General features: G+C 47.5%; 1 protein-coding gene across 1 annotated transcript in view; it reads left to right on the top strand.

Annotated features, from left to right (window-relative positions):
* The first annotated feature begins 544 nt into the window (after positions 1-544).
* The window catches only part of RARRES1 (retinoic acid receptor responder 1), a 32,545-nt gene continuing 11,456 nt past the window's right edge, over positions 545-21,633 (top strand). Inside the window, exons 1-3 of the mRNA XM_019731951.3 lie at positions 545-949; positions 18,219-18,281; positions 20,804-20,987. Coding sequence (XP_019587510.2) covers positions 662-949; positions 18,219-18,281; positions 20,804-20,987 — 535 coding nt within the window. The 5' untranslated portion in view covers positions 545-661. The remainder of the gene's footprint in view (positions 950-18,218; positions 18,282-20,803; positions 20,988-21,633) is intronic.

The following is a 21,633-nucleotide window of genomic DNA, read 5'->3' as shown; positions in this document are numbered from 1 at the left end:
TATCACTGACCTACGTGTTTCTAAGTCCAATGGGGCCTTTTGGTCCTTATGTGACTCTGCCCTGCTGACCACTTCAGCCTCCTCTCCAGCCCCAGCTCTCCAGCGACCTGTCCCACTTCCAAGGTCATTGTGCTACAGTGACCCTCATCAGTGTCGGCTGCGTCTAGCCCCCTTCTCCACCCGTCCCCAATTTCATCTTCTGGGGGAAATCACAGCTCTAAGCCTTGACTGAGCAAGTTCGTTCGAAAAACAGTTTCCAAATCTCAGCAACTGCAGGGGAGAGAAACTGGGTCCTGGAGTTGGGCTGGGGGCGTGACCAGGGGTGACACTGGGTGGGCCGCGCTCCCTCGGGGAAGAGTCTCCTCTGCCCCCCTCGATCCCCTGCCCGCGCGGCCCTAGCCTGACACCCCCCGCCCCGCGCCACGGCGGCGCCGCCGAGTCCGGGCTCTGAGCCGGGGCAGCGGGAGCCCAGGCGGGGCGGGGCGGAGGGGCCCACGGGCTGCGGGAAGTGCCGAGAGGGCGCGGCCGAGGGGGGACCCGGGCTCCCTGCAGCCCGCTGCCCCGGGGGCGGAGGGGAGGAGCCCGCTGCGACTTTATTTCCTCGAGCGCCGGCGTGGCCCGCTCCGAGCCCGTCCTGCGCTGCGCTAGCTCTTCCGTGTCCATGCAGCCCCGCTGGCAACTGCTGCCGGCGCCCGGGCCCGGGGGCCCGCGCCCCACCGCCCCGATGCTTGCGCTGCTGCTGTTGCTCGCCCTCCAGGGGGCGGCGGCGGCGCCCGCGGGGTCCGCGGGCTCCACAGGGTCCGAGTACTCCGGGTGGCGCCAAGACGCAGAGCTCCAGAGCGGGCTCCTGCAGCAGGCGGCGCGCGCGGCGCTGCACTTCTTCAACTTCCGCGCGGGTTCGCCCAGCGCCCTGCGAGTGGTGTCGGCGGTGCAGCAGGGCCGCGCGTGGGTGAGTGCGGGAGCTACACGGAGGGGGCGTGCGGGCCACGGCCACGCACCGCGTAGGCGGTGACGCCTGTGAGCGCGTGCCTGTCCGCCCTGCGGCGGGTCGGTGACCGAGACTGAGCTAAGTGCGCCCGCGCCCGCGAAGTGTCCAAGGCGTGGAAAGGGCTCATCGGTGCGCAGAGTCCTCGGAAAACTGGCGGGTTCTTTCTGGCATTTATGAGGCCATAGATTTTTCACAGGGCAGCTCCCATACCCGGGAAAGAGGTGCATGGCCAAATTGAGGAACAGGCCCAAAAATCAAGGAGTTACGCTTGTCTGGGATTACCCAGGGTTGGTTGCTATTGGGGTGGTCACGGTGGGCGCGACCCACCAGTGGCTCCAGCACAAGCCCTGGGCGGGATTTCTAAATTGTAAGCCAATTCCCACGCGAGTCCAGGGACAGACTGGCTTGTCAATTGCGGGCCACCATGCAAGGGCTTCAGGACGTGGTTGGAATTTACCCGTGGGCCTGGGTAGGTAGGAACTTCGGTAATCCTGGCGTATGCTTTAATGGGAGTGAGTGGACCAGGGTTCAGTTTTCTATATGAAGGGAATAAATGAGAACGTTGCAGGTCGTTGTTTGGTGCTGATTTCAAAGGACTGGCTGTAGGTTTTGTTCTGTGTCTATCGAGCTACGTTGCTTTCTTCATCATATAGATTACAAAAGGGACTGAATTACACTCAGTTGGCCCCCAAAATTATGATTTTCTTTCCAGCAATTCCCAAATATTCCACAGAGCCTGCAGACTCAGCCTCAAAGAATCTGGTATTGAGTATAGAGTGTAAACAGATAGAGTTTTCGAATGGCAGTAGGATTTTCATTTAAGATTGTTCCAGACCTGATGTCAGACACAGGTGGGGAAGGCCTTGGTTCCTCAACGACGTAATCCTGCTCGAGGGTGGCTGAATTTATTGAAGATGAAATCAAATTGTTCCTTGGAAAAGGCAGCCTATTCCTGTCACCTGTTTTAATAATCCTTGCTGTCTCGGGGGGCAAAAAGACGTTCAGTTTTACTAGCCCAATGTTTATCAAAATCGGAGAGAGCAGCCACCTCCCAGAGCCCAAAGAGGGTGTTTCTGAAGATCTGCTCCCTGGTTACCAGCCAGTGACATTCCCTACAGAAAACCATGTTCAGATTTCTAAGGTACACCAGTTTTCAAATGCTAGGAATTGTTATCTTCCTTCTAGGACCATGAAAAAAATAAATAAAATGAAATACTTTGCATTTTTGACACATTTAGTCATCCCCTTGGAAAAAATAAAATACTTGGCATCTTTAATGGAATAAACCAGCTCTCAAAACCCAAGTGAGTTAAAAACATTCCTTTCCTCTTCCAAAAAGAGGTCAGTTACTGCTTTGCATCTGTAATAGTGTAATGTTCCTGAATTTTAGAGGGATGGATCCTCCTGTGGGGCCCAAAAGGGGGGTGGGTGGGAATAAGTCAGTAAGTTAGAGGCAGATGGGCATGAGCGAGAGGAGGAGCTAAGGAAAAGACTCCCGGGCATTGACTTTAAGAAAGAATAACTTCCTATGGTCATCTGGTTTACCTTTACATTGCCTCCAAAAAATGGTTTTAAATGTTTTCACATCAAGGAGCCAAAGAAGAGAGAGCTTAATAACGTTCAGGGCCAAGACTCTGTGAAGCCTAAAGTGGTTTCAGTTTCTCTCTGGAATTCAGTGAAATTATTTTCCTCTATTTTGGGGGCCTCCAAATATCACCACTAAAGAAGAGCCACCTCAAGGGTGACCCAGGCAGCCTGGGGAAGGATGTGTCTTAAACTTGTGACCAGGGTTTGCCAGGGTTCTGGGTAGCAGAAGCAGAGGACAAAGTGGCTGAGAGTGAGTGCTGGTTCCCACGAGGGAACTGCCACGGACTGCCTTCCCGAAAGGTGCAGGACCAGCTGCTGGGGTGTTGCGGGGAGCCCCGATACCAGCCCCTGCTTTGCCTCCAGTGAGCCATACTACTTAGAGAAGGTCATAAAAGTCTTCTCGGGCTATTTCCTCACTCGGAATAGAAATAATCCATGTTCTGCCAACCATGACAGGTACTCTTACGAGTCATGTAAGGTGTTATAAATATTGATTGTAAAGTACAAAAATGTTAGCTACCACTATTGCCTGTGGGGCAGTCCTTTCATCCATTATTTTTTGAGCACTTACTATGTGCCAGGCACTGGGCTAAATACTGTGGCCCTAATTCAGATGGGGTGGGATCATCAGGAAAGCCCCTGAGATTCATTCAGTTTAGAAGTCACTCAGCTGCCTGCATGAGGAGCCGAGGTACCACCTGCATGGAGCTTTCAATGTTGTGACTTACGGAATTTCTGCTTCAATTACAAGAGCAGTCCTAGCATTGACAAGAAGTGAAAAATGGTAGATCCCCCCCAAACTCTTGCACTCTTTACCCAATCAGTGCATTTTCAGAGCGAGCACTCACTTGCTGCACAATGTCTGTCATGTATCCAGGACTGACTCCAGGGTGAGCAGGTGGCTGAGTGGGTGAGAGGAACGTAGCTGGCAGGGATCCCTCTCCATCCTGGGGGGTCAGCGCGTCCCTTTGTAAGATGAGAGGCTGTGACCAAGTCAGGGTTTTTCAAATTAATGGCCCACTAGTTGGTTATGAAATCAGTTTGGTAGGTTGTAGTTGTTTTGTGTGTGTGTGTGTGGCGGGGGTTGTTTGTTTTTATTGAGATAGTTTGGAAATACAAACTATTAGAGTACATCACGGAAGTAAGGGTAAATAATGCCTCAAAAAGTTTCAAATATATGTGTATGAACTAGGTCATTATGAAAAATGCAGTTCTTGCTGTGAGTTTCAGCAAAAAAAAAAATTGAAAATCAGTGAATCAAGAGATTTTTGAGACCTCTTCTGGGTCGGAAATTTCCTTAATTGTGTTTTCTTGGTTCTGCAAGTATCCCTCATTTTAGAAACACTGTTGCCCTCTAGTGGTGAAATGCAGTAATGGCTGTGGTAGTAAATGCAACCGAGCATTGAGAAGATATCGGTGCTAACTGGTGAAAGAGCCAGTGAGCATTCTGTTTACCTATTGTAAGAAGTGGTCACAGACACAGTCTTTTCTGTTCCCTCACTAACCCCCGCCTGATGCCATCTCCTTCGTGGTCTTATTCTTCCACGACCAAGGAGGCTGCAACTTTTCTGATATCACATGGCACAGCTCAGGACCAGTAGCGGGCGATTTTGAGTGGTCTTGTGAGTTCTCATGCTACCCAGGGTATCCTAGGTCAGCCCCACTCCCCTCTACTCAAGCCTACCCCTTACACTGAGACAAGTCTCCTCTGGCCACTCAGCAAGCCCTGGGACCACTGACCCCTGCCCCCAGCTGCCGGTGAGAGACTTTCCTGACAGACTCGCATAGAGAGACTGGCTGAGATCTTTGAGTGCACACACTTCGTGATAAGTTCAACCCATTTGGGAATCAGCTGTTGTTTGGAGATTGGTCACTGAAGCTGAATGCCCTGTGCCCTGGACTGGACCATTAGTTAGGAACATAACTGAAACAACTGACCATAGTGGGGGGATGGGGAATTAGGCTCATACCTTAATTGCTTCAATTTAAATTAAAATCAATGTAAATGTAAATGTATCACCTATCTTTTGGTATAGGGCCAAGGCCATTTAATTGGCGCTCCTTGAGGTCTGTTTAGCAAGAAGACACCTAAGTGGGTCATCTGTGATTCGCATTTTGGTTTACTTACAGTGGAGGGAGCATTTGCAAAGAATACAGTGCATAATCCTCTAGTTTTCCTTTTCCTTCTTTTTTCATGCCCAATCTTGACTCTCCCACCCCCAGTTCAACAGCAAGAGTTTTAGAGACTTAACTTTATCAATTCCTTCTAGAGCATTTAACTTGGATTTTGTGGAAATTACATCTTTTTTGGGTACCCACTCTTTAACACTTCACATAACATTTAATTATGCAATTAGGTAATAAGTACAGCCACCTTAAGCAAGTTTGGGAGCAAAACAACTGACTTTTGGTAAGTGTCAAGCTGCACCAGTGCAGATGGGCTAGGCCCCTGTGGGCACCTGTTTGTGTGGCTGACGGCAGGCCACACCAAGCTTCTCTGCTGAGCCACAAGGCAGCTAGGTGACCACCTACCATACTGAGAAACACTTTCCTTTATCTCCTTTCAGTCTACAAAGCACTATAATAAAACACAATTCATGTAATTACTGTTCTTCTTGAAGGCTTCCCTCCATTAACGTTGATAATTCAGAGGTGGTTGTTCACAAGAAGAGGAAAGCGATGCATTAAGCAGGCTATAGAAACAAAACTGGAGAATGAAAAGGGCCACAATGAAATATGGAGGGGAAAAGATAAGTAATAAAATACTAAAATGAAATGATCTTTACTTTCATACAAGGAAGGCTCCTAAGTGCTTTTACAGACACTGTGAAAGAATGGGGTGGGGTTGGGGGTTGCAGGTGAACCAGGCACTCGCCCTTCGGCGCTCTCACACTGCCCTGAGGATGAACCTAACAATCCTGAGAGCACAGATCAGAGAGGCACCTGCCTTCCTTCCTCACTCCGCAGGCACTGCTCCTGCTGGCATGGCACAGGTGCACCCAAGGTCTCCTCCCCGCTTCCTGCCAGAGCCCACACCTGGTCTGCGGGCTCTGCCTGCACAGTCTGGGTGTAGCATGGAGTGGGAAAGGCCACCTGGCCCTGGGGGAACGCTTTGGCCTTGACCTCCTTGGCACTGTCCCACTCACCCAGGCCAACTGCACCCAGGTGAGTCAGCAAGTAGGGAGGCTTTTAACCAGCTTCTAATAAATTGATTTTTGAACCACAAACCTTGTGTACTAGGCCACAATATTTTTGACTTGTCTTCCCACATATGGTGTCATCACCACGGATGTGTGTGATCCCAGAGCGTTACTAGTAGCCCCAAATAAAGACCATGAGTGGTGGGTTGCGAATTGAACCATCAGGAATCAAGCTTAGCTGCACATGCTTCCTCGAAGGACCTAAGTTGTTCTGCTGGAGAGTGAATGAAATGACTGATATTAACAAGATTGGAAGGTTAAATACACACACACACACACACACACACACACACACACACACACAATCTCCCAAATCCAACCTGACCCTTGATCTCAATGTGCTGACACCCTAGAGATTTATGCGGCCTTGGCATTTATTTGCCTTTGCAGTGGTGCCTGGATTGAAGAGATTTTTACAGAGCTGGTCCCACAGTGTTCGGGGATAGTAGCCATAGCCAGTCTGCACTCTGGATTACTTTTTACGGTTGTCCTGGATGCCAGTAAAGTCCATTTATGAAAGCGGGTCATGTACCATTGCTACACACGAGATGTATGTGATTCCATGAGGCCGCAAGGAGAGGCGCCCACACAGAACAAGACATTTAGGATCACAAGTAATTCTGTATCTATAGAGTTTCATTGCTGTAACAAATTACCACAAACTTGGTAGGTGAAAAAAAAACCCATAAATTTATTCTCTTATAATTCTGGAGGTCAGAATTCCAACATGGGTCTCCCTGGGCTAAGATCAAGGTGTTGGAAGGGCTGTATTCCCTCCGGGGGCTCTAGTGGAGCATCCACTTCCTTGCCTTTTCCAGCTTCTCAAGGCCACCTGCAGGCCTTGGCTCATGGCTCCATCTTCCGTCTTCAAAGCGAGCAGCAAAGCCCCTCCTGAGAGTAGCACTACTGTCTCCTTCCTTGAGGTGGCCTTGGTGATGGCAGTGGCCCACCCGGGTAATCCAGGATACTCTGCCCATTTCCGGATGCTTAGCTTAATCATATTGGCTGAGTCCCCTTTGCCAGGTAAAGCAACAGTTACAGGTTCCAGAGATTAGGACATGGGTACTCTTGGGGGTGATTACTCAGCCGCCCGTACCCAGCTCCCTCCCGGGCGGCTGCCGGACAAGGGACTGTACCCAAGAATCAGCAGCTCTCGCTCCACCTCTTGCTTGGCTGCTCTCTGCAGCCCAGTTACTCTCACCTCCGAACACGCCTGCCCTCCACACCCCACCCTGGTACTAGACTGCGGGCTGCTTTGTGCCTGCCCCTCAACAGCCAACTGTGTTTCCACTCTGCACGTGTGTCTGCTTCTACAGGACAGGAGGCCTGTAGAAGGTCCCTTTATCTCTCTTCTCTACGGTATTAGCATAGGGCCCTGCAAGACACAAAGATTGAATATTTTAAAAATGAAAACAAAGGTAGCTGCAAGGGTGTTGGGACCACTGGACCCCTGGCACAGGAGGCCAGGCCAGGCTCTGACCATTCCCAGCCCTTCCAGAGGAGGGAGGGTGACAATGCCTGCATCCCTCTTACTACCAGCCTTTCTAAGGAGCCGCATGCTGAGCTAGAGACAAAGCAGAGGACACTGCCCCCGGCCATTTCCACTCTGTCTCCTTCCAAGGGTCAGAGACTCCTACCCAGAGTTGTCTGTACAGAAATGAATGCACAGTGTTCCAGCTCTATCTCTCTATTGCTTAATCCACTTAAGCCAAGTGTCCACGTGTAAAAGATCTCCTTGGACCCCATGGGACGGGCCCTGAGCTGAAAGTCACTGACTTTTGTTCCATAAACTATATTCACTTTATCTGGCATTGCCCAAGAGAAGGAAAATGCAATAAGATAATTCTGGGGTATAATGTAATACATTGATGCTCTCTCTGTCCAAACACAAGAACAAAACAGCAATTTTTATCCACAAATGAGTTGTTTACGTATCTCTAGCTAAGCCTGACTCATAAAACTAACCTTATAAAATGAAGAAGTTTGCTTTTACTGGAATGGCATGACATTTACATTTTCTTACCAAATGTGAAGGCTGGAGGGGACATTTAGAAGCCGAGTCTGTTAGGTCAGGGTGGCCCAGTGTGTGAGGGAGGAGAGATTAACGTCACCCGAGAACTCCTGCAACCGGAGTTGTGCCCACCCCCAACCCCCACAACCTGAAAACATGAAGTTTAAAGTTGTCACCACCGGCTCTCAGGCAACATGAAGGGACCCTGCTTAGCAATGAATGGCAGAGACAGGAAAAACAAGGGGCAGCATCTCTCCAGAGCATGGGGTTTGCTTTCTGTAGATTAGCTTTCAGCAGAATTGTGTCTTTGGAGACCCAGAGTCCCAGTGTTTTGTGGCCTCCCTGCAGCAGCCCACACCGAGGTTTCTCTGGGCACCGTCCCCGCTCTGCCATTTGCTCTAAGGTTTTGAGTGAGTATAAAGGGGGGTGTTACATTTCTAATGGGCTCTTGGAATAAGTACCTAGTCTCCATCCCTCATCAAGTTCCTCAGGTTTATTTCCAATACTCACACCCTGTTTCAATGATTCTACTTTAAACAACAAACAACTATTATGTCTCATATAAAGATAGTCCAGACACATGGAGCTGAGGTCAAGATGGTGGCTGGGGGCCCGGATACAGAAGTTCTTACAGGGACATTATTCCAGAGCCATGGGTCTCAGACTTGAGCTACATCAGAATCTCCTGGAGCACGTGCTAAAGCCCAGGGTGCTGGCTCCCACCCCATGTTCAGATTCAGTAAATCTGGGGTCGAGCCTGGGAAGGCGCCGTCTGAGGACTTCCAGGGGCTGCTGGGATGCTGCTGGTCAAACAACTACACTTAGAGAACGTCTCTCTAGATGTTGAGGAAAACCACTGACTTCTGAGGGAGGGGTAGGAAATGACAAATAGCCACAGTGACAGTCACTAGAATGCAGCTCAACAGGAAGGAGATTGGGTCATGACAGTTAGGTCTCTCCAAAAGCCTGAGGGTATCCAGAGGACTAAATGAAATGGAGGAATGTTATCTCAAAGTTTGGTGACCCCCGAGTCTGGCAAATCAGGTCACGCTGCCTTAGAAACTGAAGGAGGCCGGTTTCGGTGACAGGATGTGCTCTTTTTCAAATAGGACATTTGAAGAAGGCAGTCTGGACCAAAATAGTTTTTGAAGAAAATTCACTCTTTGCTTCTGGTTATGTGGATGGCTATCTTGCCATGCTAAGACATTTATATATGCACCGAGAAGTCAAAACTGCACATTCTAATAGCAACTCTGCAAAGTCACGTCATATTTTCAGTCAAAAGCATCAAGCTTTGTAAAGCATCGAGGTTTGCTCTCGTGTCAGTGGATCAAAGCTTTTTCCTCCAGTACCCCTCCATTAACTTGCTCATCTGGCCGGCCCGGTGGCTCAGGCGGTTAGAGCTCCATGCTCCTAACTCCGAAGGCTGCCAGTTGGATTCCCACCTGGGCCAGTGGGCTCTCAACCACAAGGTTGCCAGTTCAACTCCTCGAGTCCCGCAAGGGATGGTGGGCTGTGCCCCCTGCAACTAGAAAATGGCAACTGGAACTGGAGCTGAGCTGCACCCTCCACAACTAAGATTGAAAGGACAACAACTTGACTTGGAAAAAAGGCCTAGAAGTACACACTGTTCCCCCAATAAAGTCTTGTTCCCCTTCCCCAATAAAAACTTAAAAAAAAAAAAAAAACTTGCTCATCTCCCCAAGTGGCTGCGACGTCCAGGCCCAGGCTCACACTCTCTTCCTTGTGCTGAATGCCCCTTTCTCTCTCTCCCCTGGTCTCAGTCCTAACCTTCCTTCAAGATTTCCCCACCTGTACTGGCTCGTGCTCCCGGGAATACCCTGCCAGAAAGAGTGCATCCAGGGGCTCCTTCCAAAGTCTCAGGTCATCTTCACTTCCATGCTGCTGTGGGGTGAGCTGCATCCTCCAAAAAGATGTATTGAAGTCCTGAACCCCCAGCCCCTGTACCTGTAAATATAACCTTACTTGGAAACAGAGTCTTTGCAGGTGTAATCAAGTTATGATAAGGCCAAAGAAGATTAGCATGGACCCTAAATCCTATGACTGGTGTCCTTATAAGAAGGCCATGAGAACATACAGAGAGAAGAACGCCATTTGAAAACAGAGGCTGAACTTGGAGCAATGCAGCTGCAAGCCAAGGAGTGCCAAGGGCTGACAGTACTGCCAGAAGCTAGGGACAGGCAGGGAAGGATTCCGCCCAGAGTCTCAGAGGGAGCACGGCCCTGCTGACACCATGATTTTGGACTTCTAGCCTCCAGATCTGTGAGAGAATCCATTTCTGTTGTGTTAAGGCTCCCCATTTGTGGTACTTTGTTACACGGCCCTCGAAAACTCATGCACAATACACATGCCCTGCCTGGCTGGCTCCTTTCCAGAAGGTTTGGGGTGGCCTTGTCCACAGGTGCCATTGTTGTAAGCACAGTCCCCCCGCCCCCCCCCCCGGCCCCCCCACACACACCCCTGGCAGATTTCTTCCCATCCTCTCCTAGAGAGAGGTTGCTGGCTGTGTTCACCTGCACCATATGCCAGCAGACTGGCAGCTCTGGAGGCTGGCTTCATTACTCACTAGCTCTGTGACTTTGGGCAATTCCTTCACTTTGGGCAAATGTCTCAGCATTTTCATCCTTAAAATGGAGCTGGCAATAGTCTTTATCTCAAAAGGCCCTTGTGATGTAATGAGTGACGCACGGCCTCTGTGTAGAACCACGAGAAGCATGTGTGAGAGCTCACTGTCTGTAGTGTAGCTTTTACCATGTTTCCCTCCCAGTGGCTACAGGATGTTTCACACAGAGGCAGTGAATAAATGCTTGATGTTGATTTGATAAGGATTTGAGGAGCATTTTTTTCTACCAAAATACACACACACACACACACACACACACACACACACACACACACACACAGTGATGAGTTCAGTCCTTTGTAGATTTTCCATTATACTCGTTTCTCAAACAGGACTTTTAAAAGTGGCCTGTCTCATTTCTCCAAGAGGACATACGGATGGACAACAGACATGAAAAGATGCTCAACATCACTAAACATCAGAAAAATGCAAATACAAACCACAATGAGATATCACCTCACACCTGTCAGAATGGCTATCATCAATAAATCAACAAGCAACAAGTATTGGTGAGGATGTAGAGAAAATGGATCCCTCGTGCACTGTTGGTGGGATTGCAAATTGGTGCAGCCACTATGGAAAACAGTATGGAGGTATCTCAAAAATCTGAAAATGGAACTACCTTATGATCCAGCAATTCCACTTCTGGGTATTTTTCCAAAGAAATCCAAAACACTAATTCAAAAAGATATATGCACCCTATGTTTACTGCAGTACTATTCACAATAGCCAAGATATGGAAACAACAAAAATGCCCATCAAGGGCTGGCCCGGTGGCTCAGGTGGTTAGAGCTCCATGCTCCTAACTCCGAAGGCTGCCAGTTCGATTCCCACATGGGTCAGTAGGCTCTCAACCACAAGGTTGCCGGTTCAATTCCTCAAGTCCCGCAAGTGATGGTGGGCAGCACCCCCTGCAACTAAAGATTGAACATGGCACCTTGAGCTGAGCTGCCGCTGAGCTCCCGGGTGGCTCAGTTGGTTGGAGTGCATCCTCTCAACCACAAGGTTGCCGGTTTGACTCCCTCAAGGGATGGTGGGCTGTTCCCCCTGCAACTAGTAATGGCAAATGGACCTGGAGCTGAGCTGCACCCTCCACAACTAAGACTGAAAGGACAACCACTTGAAGCTGAACGGCACCCTCCAACAACTTGACTTGGAAAAAAGTCCTGGAAGTACACACTGTTCCCCAATAAAGTCCTGTTCCCCTTCCCCAATAAAATCTTAAAAAAAAAAATGCCCATCAATAGACAACTGGATAAAGAAATTGTGGTACATTTATACAATGGAGTATTACTCTGTCATAAAAAAAAGATTGAAATCTTACCATTTGCAACAACATGGATGGACCTAGAGGGTATTATGCTAAGTGAAATAAGTCAGACTGAAAAAGACAAATACCATATAATCTCACTTATATGTGGAATCTGAAGAACAGAATAAACAAGCAAAAAAAAAAAAAAAAGCAAACCAGAAATAGACTCATGGATACGGAGAGCAAACTGATCGTTGCTACTGTGTTTCCCCGAAAATAAGACCTAGCCGGACAATCAGCTCTACTGTGTCTTTTGGAGCAAAAATTAATAAAAGACCCGGTCTTATTTTACTATAAGACCGGGTCTTATATAATATAAATCATATAATATCAATACCAGGTCTTATATTAATTTTTGCTCTAAAAGACGCATTAGAGCTGATTGTCTGGCTAGGTCTTATTTTCGGGGGAAACCCGGTAGATGAGAGGAGCATTGGCGGAATAGGTAAGAAAGGTGAAGGGAGTAGGAAGTACAAACTGGTAGTCACAAAATAGTCACGGGGATATGAAATACAGTATGGGGAATATTATCAATAATGTACAGACTTTGTAGGGTGTCAGATAGGTACTGGACCTAATAGGGGGATCACTGCATAAATTATATAAATGCCTAACCACTGTGCTGTACACCTGAAACTAATATAAAATAATACTGAATGTCAACTATAATTAAATCTATAATCTATATCTGTACCTGTGGTCACGGGATGTAAAGTATAGCACAGGGAATGTAGCCAATGGTATTGTTTTGTAACAGCTATGTACAACGTCAGAGGCGTAGTAGACTTCAGGGTTATGAATGTCTAATCATTATATTATTTTGTAGACTTGAAACTAAAAGAAAAGGGAGCAGGTCCCATCTCCCTCCCACGGCCTGCAAGGGAGCTCCAAATAGAAGTGTTGACCATTGCCCTAAGGAGCCACCCTGAGGCATGGCCTGTGGAAGATGTACATGGGGAAGGTTGGGTGGGGGTGGTTGGGGGGATTCGGCCCTTCTAATGGCCAGTGGCAGCAAAAAAACAAGAAACCCATAAAATAAATAAAACACACACAAAAAAACAGATTAGATCATAAACCAAGTCATGAGTGGTCCGTGACGGTCAAGCGCTGAGTTCTAGGCTGTAGCACATAAGTCCTCTGTTATCCATACAGCAGCCCCCCCGCCCCCCGCCCCATCCACAGTGCTGCTTTCTGCAGTCTTCAGTTACCCGTGGTCAACGGTGGTCCAAAAATACTAAATGGAAAATTCCAGAAATAATTCATACATTTTAAATTGAATGCTGTTCTGAGTAGCATGATGGACTCTCTGGATGGGGGGGGGGCATGAATCACCCCTTTTAGCTGTATAGCTACCCTCCCGTTTGTCACTTAGTAGCCATCTCGGTTATGAGATGTTTTTAAGAGGGAGGAAGGCAGAGGCCACAGTCCCATAACTTTTATTACAGTTGATTGTTATGTTTATTCTTTTATTGTTAGTTGTTGTTAATCTCTTACTGTGCCTATTTTGTAATTTAAACTTTATCATACGTGTGCATGTATAGAAATAGCATAGTCTACACAAGGTTCAGTACTATCCACAGTTTCAGGCATCCACGGGGGTGTCGGAATGCATCTCCCTTTCTCCCTCAGATAAGGAGACCGACAATAATTAAAAAGAAATCTGTAGCAAAGAACTATTAATTCATTCCTTCAGGTTATACAGTCACATGGTCATTTGCTTTGTTGACTTTTTCTTTATATCAAGAGCCTTTTTCTGGAAAATATTAGAACAATGTGCTGTGCCTCTGGCGGCCTTTTAAGAAAAGGGTATGAAACTTCCTAATGTTTCGCAGAGGGACGGTTTGGGCAGTGTGGGGATGAAAAGAACTAAATGCTGTCATCTGCTGTTGCAGGAACACTCCTTCCCTCAGGAAAGCCAGAAATGCGCATCTCTTTTCCCCAGCACCAGGTTCCGCTCTTTCAAAAATGTCTCTTTAGCTATTTATTATTACTGTTTAAATAATAGCTTTGCACCCTGTGGCTGCAGCAACCTGTGTGCAAGCCACAGAGAGAGGGCTGCCTGACCTTGAGTTTCTAGATTCTTAGCCACATATAGTGAGGCACGTATACTGCACTCCTCAAATCTAATCTCATGGACAGTGTAAAAAACAAAGACACAAGTTTAAGAGATGAGGTGGGGACATCCAGCAGAGTTACTTTGGACTTAACATTTTTTAATGACTTCCTTTGTGAAAGCCCGTTCCTGTGCTGGTTGGTCCAGGTAGGAAGCTGAGGGAACAACTCCTGGATTCAGGTCCATTATCATTGTTGGAGGCTTCCCTCTGTGGCGTTTGTGTGTTTATCCTCTTGTATCCCTCTTCCCAGTCACCCCACCCTCCCAGGGGTGACCACTGGAAAAGGTCTTGTGTATTCTTCTGTCTATAAGTATTCTTATAAAAGATATTGTTGGTTTGTGTGCAAATTTTTATAGCGTGGTGCAGGAGTGACTGCGGTTTAAAAGGTTAAAAATAATTGCAAAAACCGCAATGACTTTTTTTTTGCACCAACCTAATATTAAAAAAACGTTTGTAAATGGTATTTAGGTCATACATTTTATTGTTTCTGTTTTTATGCACAGAGTTTAGGGTCTATCTGTGTTGCCCTATGTGCGGCTAATCTGCATAAGACTCCATAGCAGGCACCCCCCATTTTCCTGCCCATCCCCCAGGGGTGTACATACACCAGATTGCCTCCAACTTCCCAGCATACACACATGGCCTCAGGGAACGTTGTCCTGTGAGTCTCCGACCCCTGCATTGCAGTGTCTCTAGATACACACCCAGAAGTGGGGTTACTAGATGTAGGGCATACGTACGCTTGATTTGACCCAGTGGGCCAGACTGCCCAGCCACCCTCACACCAGCCGTGCAGGAGCAGTTTTAAACTCCCAAACCTAGCCAACAATGGGCCTTATCCACTTTCTGATTTATTGCCAGTCTAATAGTTGCACAAGGACACCCCATTACTTCTTTAATTTGCATTTCTCCAATTCCTCACGAGTAGAAACACGTCTTCAGAGCTCTGTTAGCATAAAGATACGTGAAAAGGCCAGCTGTCGTTGTTCTGCAAATATAAGCACCATTTAAATGTGGTTGATGTGATAATATTGTCTTGACACAAAACTTGTATTCTAGTGATAATTTCTGTTTTTGAATTATTCTTCATCGTTCGCCTTCTAGTAGGACTCATTCATATCTGTCCACCAAATACTTCTCTCCATTCTCACTGTCCCCACGTTGGTTCCTCCACCCTGTCAATGAGCCTCCTACAATCTCTACATTCGCTCTGGAAACCTCACTCCAGCGAGAGGGATCTTTTCAAACTCCTTCCTTCCTGCCCACGACTTGCCATTTCTCTTAGGATGAAGCCCTCACCTTAGCCTTCAGGGGCCGCACCTGCCCACCGGGTCTGCTTCTTCTGGCTCCCGGCTGCTGTCTTTCTGCCCTCTGGCCCCACTGGCTGCCTCTCTGGGGCCTCCAGTCCTGCCGCCCCACTCTCCACAACTCCCAAAGTAAATTCCTTCTTAATCGTCAAAGTTCAGCTCAAATATCACTGCCCCATCCCGAGACTGAGCCAGTTCTCCAGTTCCTTTCACAGTCATCCATAATCAAAGTCAATTCCAAAAGGGTCTCTTTCAAGTCCCTCTCCCTCATCTCACTGCCCTGAGGACAGGGCTGTGACTGCTTTGTCCCCTGCTCTCCTGCTTCCAGCACAGGGCTCGGAAGAGGTAGATGCTCAACAAATCCTAGCGTGGATGTGGAACAACAGAGACCTCTTTACTGCAGAATAATTTTAACCGAAGTGAAACACAATCCTACAACAGCCGGAGACACTGTCCCAGATGAAGGCCCTGGCTGGTGCAGCTGCTTATCTCCGGAGACCCAGCAAAGCCGCCTCAGGGGACCTTGTGACTCAGAGGAAGGCAGAAACAGAGGACTTTGTGGGAGATAAAAGGGCTGCATCTTGATAAATGATAAAGTACAAACCAAAAATATAAAAATCTTACTTTGAACAGAATGTAGATGCTTTTAAGAGTGCCTAATTAAAACAAAATGAGGAAATCAAATCAGTGAGAAAAACAACTCTTCAAAAGGACAGGCTCCATTCTGACCCAGCTCACAGGCTGTTACCAAATTCTCTTTCCCTACAAAGAATGGGTATTGGCACCTTACCTTGCCTCCATGTGTTTCCAAAAAAACTGTTGTGTCAGATAATATCTTAAGTACTCTATTTAAAATAAGCACGACTGTATCACTAATTTTACAAAGACTGTTTTTGTTGTTGACATAAGAAATGCCCAAACCTGTAGACTTTTTATAAGAGTTTATTTGAGCCAAACTGAAGACAATTGCCTGGAAGCAAGATCTCAGATGCTCCTGAGAGTGACAGTTTTGCAATTCCTTCTATGCATTTGGAATTAAGGAAGGAAAGTAAGGAAGGTTACCTGGAGGTGGGAAAAAGCAAGGCAGGGATTGGAATACAGGACTGTTAGCAAGAATATGTGCTCCCTCGAGGGTGGTGATTTCAAAGGAGTGTTAACCTAGATGTGGAGAAACAATGGACAGGGCTTGCTAAAGGCAAAGATAAGCCTTTTAGTAAAAGGTTACATGACTACCAACCATGACCTGCCCAGCTAGAAATTTATGATCAGATCACCCTGTGAGGTTACTTTCCATAGTACCCCTTTTATCATCTACATTTTGAATCCTCGTGTATAGCAAATAAGCATGCCCCACTTTCATATTGATGTGAAGGGTGGTGGTCCTGGGGTACACACCTTCCCTGGGAGATTGCATCGAATTCCATGGTTTCAACTACTACTTCTACTGAGTCTCCTTCTGTACATCCAGCTGCCTCCTGGACGTCTCCGATGTCCCCCAGCACCAAAGACTGTACCTGCCAACTCTGCTTCCTCCTCTTCTCATGAATGGCCTCCCCACTGACCCGTCACCTGCACTCAGGGGCCCCGAATGGACATGAAGGGCAGACTTCTAGGTCCTACATGCAGTAGGCAGGAGGGCCCTGGGGCTCGTGTCGCCAGCGATTCAAGGCTTAGAACCTGCTGGCAAGAGGAAGTGCTGCCTCCTGTGAGTATCAGTTGTCTGTGGGAGGCTGTGAGGCTGAAGCATCCCAGGCAGCAAGCCCACGGTACTGTGTATTCCTCTAACTTGGGCGTGGGTGGTGAAGGCACCAAACTTCAGGAGACAGACGCGGAGGGGGAGCCTTGTCCAGCCTGTCATACAGGTTGCACTTTATACCCTTCAACTGCTCATTCGGAGCTTCAGGAATAAATCAAACTGGGTTAGGTTAGGGTCAGGGTGAAGGTGAGGGTCAGGGCTAGGACTACGGTTAGGGTTAGGGTCAGGGTCAAGGTTAGGGTTAAGGTCAGGGTCAGGGTCAGGGATAGGGTCAGGGTTAGGGTTAGGGTCAGGGCTAGGGTTAGTGTCAGGGTCAGGGTCAGGGTCAGGGTCAGGGTTAGGGTCAGGGTTAGGGTCAGGGTTAGGGTTAGGGTCAAGATATCTTCATTGACCACCTGTTGGTAGACACGGACCCAGGGAAAAATCCTGAGACTGAAAAGTCTATCTCCATTAGAAGAGAGCAGGGAAAGACTGGAGAAAGAGGCAGGCTAAACTGTCTGGCAATTAACAGAGTTTTTTAAGGGAAATTTACATACAAGGCAAATTTTGGGCAATAGCAAGACAAAGTGGATATCCCCCATGCTACTTGGCAGGTGATAAAAGAATTATATAGAACAGAGCAGGATGGAAATGGATTCGGTGAGTGGCTCATCCCAGATAAGGGAAATTGCCTTACAGGCTCGTCTGGGGGAGGGCAACAGCCTGTTCCAGGAACCAGCAGAGGGGAGAGGTCAGTCGGCCTTCTCTAAGGGGATTTACGGGAAGCAATTTCTGTTCTGGCCCAGCTCTCGCTCTCGAGTCCGGCAGCGGTCACATCGTGGAACACTCTCTCTTCCACATCACCTTTTGAAAACCCATTATTTATTACTGGGTACCCCTTTGTTGCCAGATCCCCTGTCCCACCGTGAGCGGCAAGAGGGAGAGCCCTGGTCGTCTCCTCACTGATGCAACCCAGTGCCCAGGAGAGGATATGGAGAAGCACTGACGCACTGGGGAGTAAAGGAACCGCACAGCCCTGCATACGCCACGTCTATTTCTCATCCAGCTGCTCTCAAGAGTCAACGTGCAGCCTCAATACCACCATTTCTTTCTCAACCTCCCTCTTTGTCAACTAGTAGGCAAAATGGCACGATCAGACCAAAATATGAGATCCTTTCTCCTTCTATAAAAGCACTGATTTTATCCAGATATAAATGCTACAGCTGCCCTTTGCATGCCATGTTATTGCAAGAATGTGTTTCTTGGATATGAAGATGTTAGCAGAGCTTCCCTAGCTAAGAGTCATTTTCTGTGTTTCAGGTTAATTCAAAAAAGGAACGTAAAGTTGACCTGGTGTTCACCACAGAGCGTTATAACCCAGAGGTAAGCTGTCATAATTCACGAAGTCGCTTATAAGAAACTCACATGAATTTACTTTTTAAAAAGTGAGACTATTGGTGGGGGGTGGGGGGTGGGAGATGAGGGTAAGGGGGATCAAATATATGGTGATGGAAGGAGAACTGACTCTGGGTGATGAACACACAATGGGATTTATAGATGATGTAATACAGAATTGTACACCTGAAATCTATGTAATTTTACTAACAATTGTCACCCCAATAAATTTAATTAAAAAAAAAATGAGAATATCATTCTATAGGGACATGCAGGGTTTTTGTTTTTGTTTTTCCTGTTTTTGTTTCCTATTTGTTTTCAAGAACTGAAGAACAGAGCTAGGCAGGAGCTCAAGATTTCACTCCTTCAGCATCATGGCCTTATGCAGGGTTGCATTTAAAACAGTCCACACAGCCAGCCATCACTCCCTCCTTCCTTTGCCCTGGGAGGGAATTTCACAGCTCCCTTTGGTACCCCTCCTTAGCACCTCCGAGTTCTTAGAATGACTCACTTTCAAATGCCAGCCTGTTTCTCTTCCCGTCGGCTGGTGACATTTCTCGTTAGCAGGCTGGCATAGCATGAAGCCAATTCCACAGGCTCCTGTCCATAGAAGCATTCTGAAAAATAGAGCAGGACCAGTGCATGCCATAGGCTTTATTGGTCTCTACAATTCTTACTAAAGCAGGCCATGGTGTGCGTTTCCGTTTCCCTGTTTTCAAGAAGAGAGTAAACAGAAAACTCATACAGAAATTAGAACCAGATGAGCTTCCATTTGCTGGGCGAAGCTGGGAGGCAGCAACGGGTGGAGTGGAGACCAGCCCAAATTCCCTGTGTGGTGTGGTGTCGACATGGCCGGAAGAGCAGGCAGCAGCCAGCATTAAAGTATGCCAGGGTGGCAGAGCTTCGGAGGGGAAGCCATGACCCCTGAGTCTGATGCTTTCAGAAGAGTGCTCCCCAGTATTCAGAAACAAGTCTGAACGAGACAACACTGTACTCTGACCTTGCTAATTAACCTAAGAATTAAAATTTTTCTTAAAGCATGATTTCTAGTGTTGCCAACTGAAAGTGTTAAAGCTAAAGGGAAAACAATTACTAGATTATTTTGACCAACAATATGTCTCTCTGAAGAGCACAGCTAATTGCAACATTCCATTTCAGGGCACAAGGAGAGTTCTTTCATCTCCAGACAACAGCTTTGATTCTGCAGAGCTGTTTTGGTAGGGGAGACGGAAAGGAAAACAAAAGGGAGCGGTACCCGGCTCTTTTTCTTTTCTCTGGAAATGGCTGACATCAAAGGAGAACGTGTACCAGCCGTCTTCTGCCTTTGATAAGCCTCTTCTTGCTGCTCCTTGCTTCTCTTTTTCTGTGTGGCGCTATTCATTAGGATTTTAGTGCACCACTGGAATGTCCCCTTATTCAAAAGCAGCACTCACAGGAGGAAAAGTTGCCTTTGGAAAGGCCTTTTTCAGTTTTTTTGAGTTAATTCTAGAAATTGGTGTATTACGCAGATCTAATTTTGATTACAGTTGTTTTCTTGTGGGCTTTTTCTTTCTTTCTTTCTTTTGGGGGGTTGTTGTTTCAATTGGGACTCCCCCCAGTTTAAGAGATTGATGATACGTGCATTTTCCTGGGGATATGTTCCCTGGCTTTTATTGTCAGGTAATGGAATATGTGACGTTCGGGAGGAGCACTGTCCTAGCAATGAGTCACACATCTGATGTCTGCTTGAAGCATCCACTTCCCAGCTCCACATGTCTCTGGAGTGGAAAATGAGGAGAAGTGACCCCAGAATGCTCAGTCCATGCACACTTAGTTGTTAATGCAAACAAACATCCCTTGGTCACTCAGGTAGTTGAATTAGTCCTGTTCGGGTGAGCTCTGCCTCCACGTCTCTGGATGGGGTCTCAGGGTACAGAGAGGGAGTTAGCACAGGGCAGAGCTTTGGCATCGGACAGACATGAGCTCAAGTCCTGGCTTACCACTTACAAGCGTGACACACGGAGTAGGCTCCTCTTTAAACTTCAGGGTCTTAATCTGCAGAATTGTAATAAGGAGACCAGACTCATAAGGCAGCAGCAGACGTTGTCATTTCGGTTAATAGGAACCAGTGTCACCTTTTGGTTCAAGTTGGCAAGCTTGAGGTCCAACTAAGCATTATGTTGGTCCACAATAGAGAGTGAAGTGCTGGAGGTCTGAGCCAAGCAGTACTCAAGAGACATCAATAGTGTTTCTTTGGAATAGGCCCAGCATTGTTTTATAATGACATCATCGGAAAGCAGGAGTTTAAATGACAGCAAAGTGTGAAGGACTATTGTGTTCAGCTACGAGCACAAAAATCACTTTCCACAAAGCAAAGACCACTACATCTGTTGATGCCAGTGCCTTACGTGCTATGTGCAAGGAAATTCTCAACCGTGTGTGTGTGTGTGTGTGTGTGTGTGTGTGTGTGTACTGGGGTGGGTGGGAGTGATAAGGCACCAATCCATTTAATTCCAAAATCTTTATTTCAGGAAGGTGAGGAACGTTTGGGGAAATGTTCTGCTCGAGTGTTTTTCAGGAATGAGAAACCCAGACCGGCCATTAATGTCACGTGTACACGGTTTGTTGAGAAGAGCAAAAGACAACAAGAGGACTACCTGCTTTACAAGCACATGAAGCAACTGAAAACCCCCTTGGAGGTAGTCAGCATACCTGGTAAGAACCAGTATCTGGAATTTCTATATTCAAGAACATATGTAATCACTAAATCTTAAAAAGAAGGATCATTTAAATTTTTATCCCCCCCCCCAAATGGCCCTCTAATCCTACTGTAGAATGTGGTACACCTCATTTTTTAAACCAGACTCCGAAGTATTGTTTTCCTGTCCTTTGCCTCCAGTATACTGTAGTATCTGCGCCCTTGTAACCTCCCCACTCCCCAGCCCAGATGAGGGCAAGGCCAGAGGTGAATCTCCGAGGCATCGGCACAGGTCTTTGCCACAGGACATGGACACAGGGCTGCAGTTGTCTGGGCTGAGTCCAGAACCTGAGGTGACATTTCTGGTGGTGGCTTTGGACACGAGGTGACGAGACACCATGCAGGGCCTCCGCTATGCCCATATGGCTTTCTGCCTGAGGATTGAGCGAGTTGACTGTCTCCGGGCTTTGCTGGGAGGCTGCAGTGGAGTCAAATTTATCTTGTTTTAGGTCAAGAGCTAATGGGCAGCGGTGCCATCTCTCATAAGAAACAAGCTCTGCCCTCTGAAGTGACCCAGCTGACGCGCAGTAAAGCTCCTTTGTTCTGGCACTCAGCAGCGTGTGTGGGCAGCAGCGGAGCGCGGCACTTACTGGCAAATCTGAT

Source organism: Rhinolophus sinicus, chromosome 17, assembly GCF_057876585.1.
Source record: "Rhinolophus sinicus isolate RSI-liver-muscle chromosome 17, RSI-T2T, whole genome shotgun sequence".
NCBI lineage: Eukaryota > Metazoa > Chordata > Mammalia > Chiroptera > Rhinolophidae > Rhinolophus > Rhinolophus sinicus.
This window is presented reverse-complemented; position numbering and strand designations above follow the sequence as displayed.